This window comes from Microtus ochrogaster, chromosome 18 (assembly GCF_000317375.1).
Source record: "Microtus ochrogaster isolate Prairie Vole_2 chromosome 18, MicOch1.0, whole genome shotgun sequence".
NCBI classification, from domain to species: Eukaryota; Metazoa; Chordata; class Mammalia; order Rodentia; family Cricetidae; genus Microtus; species Microtus ochrogaster.
The window spans coordinates 64050045-64060246 of NC_022020.1; the positions used below are offsets into that span (position 1 = coordinate 64050045).

The 10202-nt window shown below is 52.2% G+C and overlaps 1 protein-coding gene across 1 annotated transcript in view; it reads right to left on the minus strand.

The window, feature by feature from the left end:
• The window catches only part of Nfatc1 (nuclear factor of activated T cells 1), a 111075-nt gene extending 107027 nt beyond the window's left edge, over window positions 1–4048 (minus strand). The window contains exon 1 of the mRNA XM_026783614.1: window positions 3678–4048. Within this exon, the coding sequence (XP_026639415.1) occupies window positions 3678–3804 (127 nt within the window). The 5' untranslated portion in view covers window positions 3805–4048. The remainder of the gene's footprint in view (window positions 1–3677) is intronic.
• Between the last annotated feature and the right edge of the window lie 6154 nt (window positions 4049–10202).

Below are 10202 nucleotides of genomic sequence, written 5' to 3' on the forward strand. Positions count from 1 at the left end.
GTGGTGCGCAGTCCACAGCCGAAGGAGGTGCCCTGGGTCGTGCTGTTTCCCTGCACCAGGAAAAAGACCAAGGCTACTGGATTAGTTCAAAAGTTCGAAGAGAAAGGAAAAATTATATATATATATATATAAAGCATGACCTCTGCTGATCTATCTAAGGCTTCCTCCAGGTTGCTTCTTGAGCTGCATGACTGGAGGAAGAACCCCAGCTTCAAGGAGGCATCCCAGAGCCCTCCTCAGAGCTGAACAACTTCTAGCAGTTAGCGCTGCAGTAACTAAGTAATTAAGTCTGCTTTTACTAAAGAAATTGTCTGAAAGCAACAAGAAGAAGTGGGTGGGGGTTCCTGAGGGTTGACACAGTTGCTCACAAACCATTCAAGCTTACCCTTGGTGGCCACCTCATTCCTTGGGCACCTCACTCAAAGCAAATGCTGTTCATGTGCTAATGACTTCCGTCTTTCGGCTCCCAGAACACTACACACTCCCGTTTTGATAGGGGTGACTCCAGAGCTCCCAGAGGCTGACTGGGTGCTGGGTGTTACCCACTCAAACAGTGCCGTGAACATAGCAATCAGGAGGAAAAGGCTGGGCCTGTGCGAGCCCATCCATCTTTTCCTGTTTCCCCCAGCTTTTTGTTCTGACTTTCCTGGTGTCTTGGCACCACATAAACCAACATCTGGAATATCAGGGAAATGGAGGCCAGTGCAGGAGAGGCCAGTATCAGAACCCTGGAGGGAGGGAGGCAGGAAGGAAAGGAGGAGGAAGGTCGGTGTCAGTATCTGCCACCAGATGCAAGTGTCCCCTGTGTCCTCCTCCTGCCCTGCAGCCCTGGGGGATGGCTTTTTCCGGAGGCTAACTTGGGCCTCACGTGGGCTGCCACTTCTCCCAAGACCCTGTTTCAATAGCTGGCTTTCCCCCGTGATAAACTATAGTTCAGTCTGGCCTGATTTAGTTTCTAATAATAGTTCTTACTTTGAGATGCATGGTGGAGCCTTGTTTGGTTTTAGTTTGCTTTTTGCTGACCTTCGGGGAAATGGAAGTTCTGTTTTCTGTGGAGAAACCTCGATCTCTCTTCTGCCACCTTTTCCCCAATTACACATAACAACCCTTCTTGTCCGATTTTTGAATAAAGCTTTTTGCTAAAGTTGCAAAGCACTTGACTTCTGCTGCCTGCATGTCCCCAGATGCTGGGACCATAGGAAGGACGCCACAGGGCCTTTCTTTCAGGGCTGCTCTGGCTCCCTCCTTGTCTGCTCACTAACACGGGAGTCAGTCAACACAGCTACTTATGAAATGCTCCCACACGCCTCTGCCAGCCTCCTTGCCTGTCCTCTACACGATATGAAGCTTGGTTTGCCAGTTCCACAGACACTCCACTTTTGATAGAAGTGTTTAACTTGGACTACTTCCTCCCAAGTCTGTAAGATGTTGATGGGCTGGCTCCAGTGCTGAGTGTGATGAAGCAGGGTACAAGGCCACAGCACTTTCTAATCTGGATTAGGAAACAATGCCATGAAACTAAGTGGCTGAGGAACAGGGCAAGCTTTGTTCCACTCCGGAGAGCCTGTGGGGCGTTGTGTGAGGCAACTCTGAAGCCGTGGCTACCTACAGGCTTGTGTTTCTTGGAGTTTTTCAGAGCAGAGCAACAAGGCCTTCAGAAATGGCTGGGCCTGGTGAGCCTCCATCCAGATGCCCATCAAGTGGGAAGATCTTAGAGAGCAGCTGCCGCCCAGGTCAAGGCCTCCTCAAGAAGGATAGTGTTTGTCCGTGGTCCTCAGCAATGGCGGACACTGACCTGCTTCATATAGTTTCCTTCCCCTGTATGGGTTTGCCTGTCTCAGGCCTGGATCACACAGTCTCTGGTTAGCCCAGTTACGTACGCATACTCTCTACAAAACACGACCAACACGATTTGGTCATAGGGCATTATTACCTCCAGTCCACTGCTTCAGCAAAGACATTTCAAACTTCCTTTTCTAGGCAGGTTACACAAGAGATGACCACTACCCCACCCCACGCACACACACACACATAATGACTTTTCCTTTTGTACACACACACAAAATCATTTTTGTGTGTTTTGTTTTGTTGACACAGGGTCTTACGCTGTAGCCCGACACTGGCCTGGTACTTGGTTTCTTGCCCAGGGTAGCCTCAAAACTCATGGCAATCCTTCTGTTTTAGTTTTTCAAGTGCTGAGATTACACCTAGGATTATGGGGTCGAGCCATCAAGCTCAGTTTAGAAGAAAAGATTTCTTATTGACTAATGAAATAGTAACTCTACAATTAAAGAAATGTAGGCTTTAAGCGCCAAGGCGGGGGTGATGAATGTGTGTGGAAATAAGTGTTAAAAAATCCACAATCCAAACCACAACACAAACACTGTTAACTTTCCTGGCAGCAAGAGCTCCTTCTGTGACTACCGACACATCCTTGACAACATTTAGGCCTCTTTAAAACTGAGAGAGCTATGGCGTGGTACAAGCAATACCTGCCCCCTTTGACTCAAATCCTCTCTACCCAGGACAGCCGACCCTGAAAATCTGGATCCATTAGTGAAGAATTTATAGGTCTTGAGTTTGAAGATAAGCAAGGTGTCCAGGGCTGACTCTGGAGACCGCTGCCCCTGTCTGACACACTCCTCAGAGTCTCACAGGAAGCTGAAGTTTCCTTCCAAGTGCTTGTCTAAAGGATGGCTGCCCTCGTAAATAAGAGCGCCCCAACCCTAGCAGGGGTCCAGCTTGTGGTCATTAATTTAAGTAACATCTTCAGAGCCAAAAAGGAATTAGGACGCATGACTCCCAGGTTCCATCGTACACAGGTCAGGTTATCTTAATCTCCTGCTGAAAAGCCAGCCATCCTTTAAAGGGTGTTCTAAAGACACCTGCAGGAGCCTACATGTTTTAAAAGTTATTTTACTGGTTCCTGTGAAGGGACACAAAGGGTCCTGGCAGAGGGTCTGGGAAATGCTATCCTTCTGATCCTACCAAATCATGAAAGATTCCAGCGTCTATTCTTTAACTGGAAGAAGCAGCTTGAAACCTGGCAGTCCTTCTTCGATCTTTCTCAAGGCGTTTTTTAAGGCAGAACTTGAGAAGCATCTAGCAGCCTGGACCACTTGGGTCCAGTTGGCCAAGCCCTTGCTTTGTGAGAAGCACCTACCATCGGACCCACTTGGGAGGGTGTAAGACCCTCCAACTTCATGTCATGGATTCGCTCTTCACCTTAACGGGCGGTCTTGCCTTATCTGATCCCCAAAGAAGCCTCACTTCATCCTAGGGTGTCCCCACACCCTCATCCGCCCAGGTTCTGACGTTCTCCCTCCCCCCTCCGCGCCCCATCCTTAAATCTCACCCCTGTGAATCAAGTTTCCCCAACTGTGATCTCCGAGACCCCAGCCAAAGCCAAGTTTGAGTACTCGGCGCTAGAGAAGAGGAGACACCTATTGGCAAGAAAGCGCGCTAGAAATCTGGGCTGCGCCGGGGAAACACCAGGGGGACACCCTTCGCAGTCTGTGCCACGCTGTCCGGCCGGACGCCCGCGCCCCTCCCTGGACGCGCAGACCGGCCCCGGCACCCTGGTCCCGGAGGAGGGCTAGAGATGGGTGAGGGGCGCGGCGGGCGGGCACGGGGGGGAGCAGGGCACGCGGAGACGAAGGAGGGGGCGCGGAGCTTACCTTCCTCGGCCGCCTTCATGGTGCCTCCGGCGGGCGGCACGGGCCGCAAAGTTTCTCCGCTCCCGCAGACTGCGGCCGGAGGGCCGAGTGGAAACTTGGAAGGTACTGGAAAGCTGGTACTTGGCATCCACGCGGCAGTGGCGGCAGCGGCGAGCAGCAGGAGGAGGAGCGGGAGCTGGCGCGGCGAGCAGCCCCCGGCCGGCTCCCTAGTCGGACCTCTTCCTCGCCGACACGCGCGGGGCCGGGCTCAGCGCCGCGAGCCGTGGGGAGGTGGCATGCGGGAGGTGTGCACGCGTGGCAGACCTGCCTGCGGCCGGGACTCGCCGCGAGTTCGGAGGTGTGTGCCGCGCCCGGGAGCCGGTTCCCAGCCGCTCGGATTCGCGCGGCGACTCTGCCGCCCAGTTAGGAGCCTCTCGGGCTCACTCTGACGCAGGGCCGGGCTCTGCCTTCTGCCTTTTTAAAGCTGGAAAACACCTCCCCCGGCTCCCGCCCGCCCGGCCGCTCCCGCGCCCCCTCCCTGCAGTGACATCACGCCCCTGCCCTCCCGAGCCGCCGCGGGGCCCGGGGGACAAGTCGCGGAGCGCCGCCCTCCGTGCGCAGCCGCTGCAGTTCACTGGGCAAGTGGGGCGCCCTGGTTTGGACAGGGGTACCCCGGGGTGGACCGGCCAGTCACGCAGAGAGGGAACGGACTTAGCAGGGGGTAATGAGGACTCAAGGGACTGGAAGGGGCTCCCAGAGGTGCGCAGTGGCACCCAGAGGTGGGCAAAGGTGTTCAAGAGGGAAAATGAGGGGAGATTTAAAGAGAAAAGACTCTTGGGGAGAGTGGAGACTTAGGGACTGGCGAGGATAAAATGGAAAGGAAAGGGCTTGCCAGGGCGCGATAGGTGAATGCGCCAAGCCTGGACGGCCACAGGTTCAAGCGGGTGTCCTGAGAGAGCTACTCTCCCCTTTAATGAGGGGCTGGGGGGTACGAGCGGCGGGGGAGGGGTGCCGAGACGCCTTGCATGCTGAAGTCATTATGTAAAATCGCAGGCTTCCCCCGCTGTGGAAATTTGGAAAAGCGCTTCCACTGGCAGGCGGGAGTAAGGAAATTCCCATCCCGCTAAATTACTAACAGATTGCATGGGCGTCCCGGGACAGGCAGATATTGTCATTTTTACTCTGTAAATATCTGAGCAACTAGATTTCTTGCTGTATGAGAAGGGGAGGGGCAGCACGTCTAGGAGAGAGCGCCCACCTACACAGCTCCTTCTCCGTGTCTTTGCCCTGTCGCCCGCGGGCCTGAAAGGGGACCACAGGATGATCTTTGTAGTGTGACCGTGAGGTTTCTGGCTTTGGTGGAAGTTGGTGCTTGGGAACTTCTGCGGATTCTGTCCCGCCTCGCTTCACACTTTTTCTCTTTCAAATCTCCTCGCATCTTCTAGGTCGCAGCTCTGCTGCCAAAAGTCGACCATATTTTCTTGTTGGCTTTGGATGGAAGGCATAGGAGGGTTGGGCAGTTAGAACGTCTGGTATATAGAAATCATAAGTCTATTGGCCCACAACTCATGAGCGTTAAAATAAAACCACGAGGCATAAAGTCGTGTCTGGGTGTGGGGCAGCGAGACTGTGGGGCGCGAGGGGCGTGTACTGAGCCAGTGGGTTCTCCAAAGGACTTCACATTCCCCCAAACCTAGGGAAATCTGCTCCAACAAGCAAGCAGAGCTCGCCAAGTGGGCCCCATGTTAAATAATATGAAAGTGCTTGTATTAAACCCATTCACTCCACCAGAAGCATCTACCCGTTCCTTCCAGTGTTCCCAGAGCCACCTTTTTCCTACCACAGCGGAGAAGCGCAGCGGTGGGGGCTGCATGGCCACAATCGATGGCCAGCATGTCTCAGGTGTACTGCCTGCTGGCCTGCTGCTCGCTTGGAGACCTGGCCGCGGTGCGGACTTCTTGCCTCTGGCCTTGAGAGGAAGGGGCCACTAGCATAGGTCGAGAGGATAGTGAGGCAAGCGAGGCTGGGGGTGCTTCCGCGACGATGTGGAGAGCAGCTATGAAGTAGCTGCGAGCTCAATGAGGATGCTGGGTGCTGGTGTGTAGGGCGAGGATGCCAAAGCCGAACCCCCAAAAACTGCTGGGATGCGCGGAAGCCTCCCTGCGCTACTCAGAAGAGGCCGCCGCTAGGGGGTGCCAAGACCCCATTGCCCAAGACCCTTTTCTCCACCCCACCTCCCAAAAATCCATTCTTCAGTGAGTCCTAGTGTCGCCAGACAAGGTGCCAAGATTTTGCCCTGAGAGTTTCCGCCCCCGCTTCCCCCCCCCCGGACCAGGCGGGGCAGGGCGGAGGCATCATCCGCGGGGCGTGGCGGGAAGACTAAGGCCCACCCGAGAACTTGGGGACTCCGGAGGCCAGAGGAGTTCCGATGACACGTCGCGTCAGACACACTGGCCTGTCCGTACTCTCGGACTTTCCGGACGTGACTGGCTGTGCAAAGCTTGGAGGAAGGGGCCAGGACTCTTCCAGGATCGTCTTTCATCTCCGCTCCTTCCTCTTCCTCCTTCCCCTTTTCCTCTTCATCTCCTCTCGTTTCTGTTCTCACCCTTCATCTCCTCACCCTTCATTTCCTCCCCCCTCTTCTTCCTCCTGCTCCTCCTCTTCCTCCTGTCTGCTCCTCCCCCTCTTTCTCCAATAAATAACTTTTCACCCCATCCAGAAAAGCCCTTTCCTGTCTGTCTCAATGCCCTCCTTATCCCCCGCGGGTGACGGAATCCCGGGCCTGTTTCCCTCTGTTTAATGCCGTTGCCGGGACCACGGTGGCCGCATGCCAGGCGCAGGGAGTTCCGGAGGCAGCGGCGCAGGAGCTCGGCCAGCTCCACGCTGTCCGCCAGGCCCTGCGGCCACCTCGGGCTCAAGCCTCGTCCTGTGGCCGCGCTCCCTGTGCGTCCCTACCGCCTCTTTTCCTCTTCCTTCGGCCTCCTCTAGAGGAGGTCTGTTTATAGCTGCTACCAGGAGAGACGTTACACGGGTTTTATTTTAAGGGTTGGCGATGACTAACAAAGTTAAAAGGAGCTTAGGACAGAAAACAAGACTATTTTTAGATTACTGTTGCTTCTGTGGATTATTGGGGCAAATACACCCCTAGAACCTTACCATCTACAAAGTGTCTTTGGACGACAAATCCTTCCTTCTGAGGCGCACTTGGGTATCCACCCAGAGCTCAAAGTTTCCAAGAGCCGGGCAGTTGTTGATTCTAACCTGGTGCGAAAACACAAATGCCCAGGAAACCCCAGCAAGATAGGGTGGACGCTTCTAGTGCAGGAGCCTGAGTTGCCAGGGGCGGGATTCTCAGTCCTGCAACTTGGAGCCTCCTTTGGCCTATCCAAGAGCTGTGCACACTGCACTGTGGGCAGGTTCAGGGCACCAGGCTAGGGAGGGCTTCTTTGTACCACAGAGCCACTCATCCCCACGCATCTTGCTTGCGTAAGCTACGTAAAACATCTGTAGCTAAATACGTGTGATCTCACTGCATCTGCATTTGGAACCACAGACGTGGTTTCTTTACAACTCCCATTACTGCACCTGAGGCTTCCAACTGGATGCATCTCCTTGGCACCACAGCTCGGGGCTCAGAGATGTTGGCAAGGCTGGGGTACCGGGCCTTCCCCAGATCCTGTAGATGGCAAGATTAACAAGCCAGAATTCAGGGACAATATGTTTTTAGAAGATGGTGTCATGTAGCCGAAGCTGGCCTTGAACTCTTGGTGCTCTTGCTTCTATCTCTGAGATTCTAGGGTACCAGGCCTTTTATTTTATTTTATTTTATTTTATTTTAAGCACTCCAGTGAAGTCACCTAACTGTCTTGAGTTGTTAGTTCTAGCACCTTCACCAGCCCCTTCTCAGACCTTGGGGTATTTTGAAGGATCATAAATTTGGTGTTCAGAGAGCTGTTAAGTTTTACTTGGGAAACACCTGTTTAATCCTCGCCCCTCTTCCCTGGACGAGTGCAGAAGCCTTCCTCTGCCTTAACCAGTCTGCCATCCATTTTGCTATAAGGCCTAATGGTTAGGGTCCGAGAGGCCCAGGAGGCCATGGCTAAAGACTTGTTTTCCAGCTGACGGAGTCATGGACATGTGATGGGATCTTCAGGCGATGGAGCCCAGTCAAGAGGAAGGCCACTGAGTGGAGTACCACGCTCTTGAAGAGCCTGTTGAGAACCAGATACCCAGCTCCGCTATCCAAGGTCTCCAGGTCACCAGCTCTCTCCCACTATGCTCTGTTGCTTGCATGTTCTGCTTTCCCCGAAGGCAGTGGAGCCCGAGACTGTGAAGGCCTGAGCTAAGATAAACTCCTCCTTCAAAGTTAACTTTCTAAGGTGTTTTGTCTTATAGTGAGAAATTGGCACAGCCCTAAAAAACAATAATAAAACAAAAAGTCATGATCAACCAACCAATCAATCAATTGCTCAGCAGCCTCTCCCAGGATATGTCCAAGAAATCAGGACCAAGGCTAGACTGCTTTTCTTGATACCTGGCGCTCTTTACTCTTCACACCCTTTGTCAGGAGTACCCATGAGGGACCTCCTCCCTGAAGCCATTCTGAGTCACACTCAGCCCCCCCCCCAATGGAGTTAACCTGCCCCACCCCTGAAGGCTAGTCCCAGGTAGCTGCTGGACCCAGTCTGTCTCCCTGCCTCTGCCTGGGGTGGGAGGTTCTACCTCTTGGATCAGCCTCACTACCACCAGCCTAGTACCTACCTGACTTGAGGCTAAAGCAGAGAGGCCTCTAGCATCAGCTGGAGCTTGTTTCATGATCTTTCCCAGTAAATGCATGCTTGAGAAGAACATGAATTCTGTCTTTTTTCCCCTGTGGTTTTTGCATTATCCAGTTGGGAACTGTTGTTAGGCACACACACACACACATACACACACACACACATACACACACACACACACACACATCTATAACTGTTTCTTTTTCTCCTAGACTGTTCTTTGGTTATAGTGAAGCAGCCCTCTCAATCTGTGTTATTTCTATCACTGAAATAACACACCAAAGATTAGCATATGAAGAGAAAAGGTTTATTTTAGTTTACAGTTTTGGTAAGTGTAGTACTTTGTTGCCCTATCACAGTGGGATCATGGGATAGAGCATGGCAACCTTGTCTCAGCAGAGAAGCAAAAGGAAGAAAGGCTGAGAGCCCACCAAGCTCTTGAAGGGCTGCCTCTGGAAACCTGGGGGCTCCTACCAGGTCAGCTCACCTCTCAAAGACTCCAATCCCTGTCCAGAAACCATGTCTTTAACTTGAGACTTGGAGGAAGACTCCGCAATCACACTTCAGCAATCTTCAACACTTTTCCCTTCGAAGTCTCTTATCCACCAGTCATAGGGCCACTCCAGCTTCTGGGCTGTTTCTCTTGGCATCAGGTATGTTTTCCATCCTGGCAGAGAGTGTATCCTGTGTGCTTCACCTACAGCACATCTCCAGAGGGCAGCACGAAGTCGTATGTCTTACTCTCCCATCTGACTACTGCTGCCCTTTGATTGCTGTGTTAATCTGTTCACATCTCGCGTGTTAGCTGATAAAGCTGAATTCTTCTTTCTGTGTCTTCTTTCTGTGTCTACTTTCTGTGTCTACTTTCTCCGTGTCTTTTTCTTTCCATCTCTTGATTGATTTCTTTGCATTGCAGGGTGCTTCGGGTGAAAATGTGCTTCCCTAGAATTAGAGGCTGCTCTTGTGTTTGCAGCTGCGCGGAACTCCACGGAGGGACAGACAGAAACATGACTTCTGTCCTCCCAATGCCCCAGTGAGGCGATGTCCTGCGCCATGACAGACAAGTGATGTGACAAACTTCATAGTGCACTGCGGGAATTGGTTCCTTTGCCATCTGCAGTCACTTAAGACGCTTCGTGTTGTTATTGGCAAATACAGTGCACCTGGCTCACATTTCTGTAAGCTATGGGCAGAACATGACATTGGATACATGTTATTTTATGTGATTGCTTTTTAAATGAGTTGTGAAAATAGAAGAAAGAAAGCATTTATATTGGCTTGTAAAGTCACGTGATTGCCCCCCTCCCCGCACTGCCACTTGGTGTAGATGCACGCTACTGTCTGGACATTCTTGCACTGGCCTGAAGAACACCTTGTATTCCTTGCAAGGAGGCTCTTTCTGTTAGCAGTATATTTTTGTTTCTTGTTTCTCTGGGAAAACATTTAATTTGTCTTAGAGTCTGAAGTAAGCTTTGTTAGGTACAGGGGTGTGTAACAGCGTTTCTTAGTGCCCTTTGGTCATGCTGCACCGTTGTCCTTCAGCCTCAGCTGTTTTACTCTGAATCTGATATTACCTACTGGGGCTTCCACTGCAAGAGATAATAGCCCTCCCTCCTTTCTGCCTTAGATAGTTTCTCCTCATCTTTTACTTTCTGTAGTTTTACTGTTTGGGGTCAGTTTGTTGATCTCTTGAGGTTTACCTTCCTGGGAGTTTGTTAGAATTTTCCTGGTGGTGTAGGTAGGTGAACAAATTTGTGATAGTTTATGC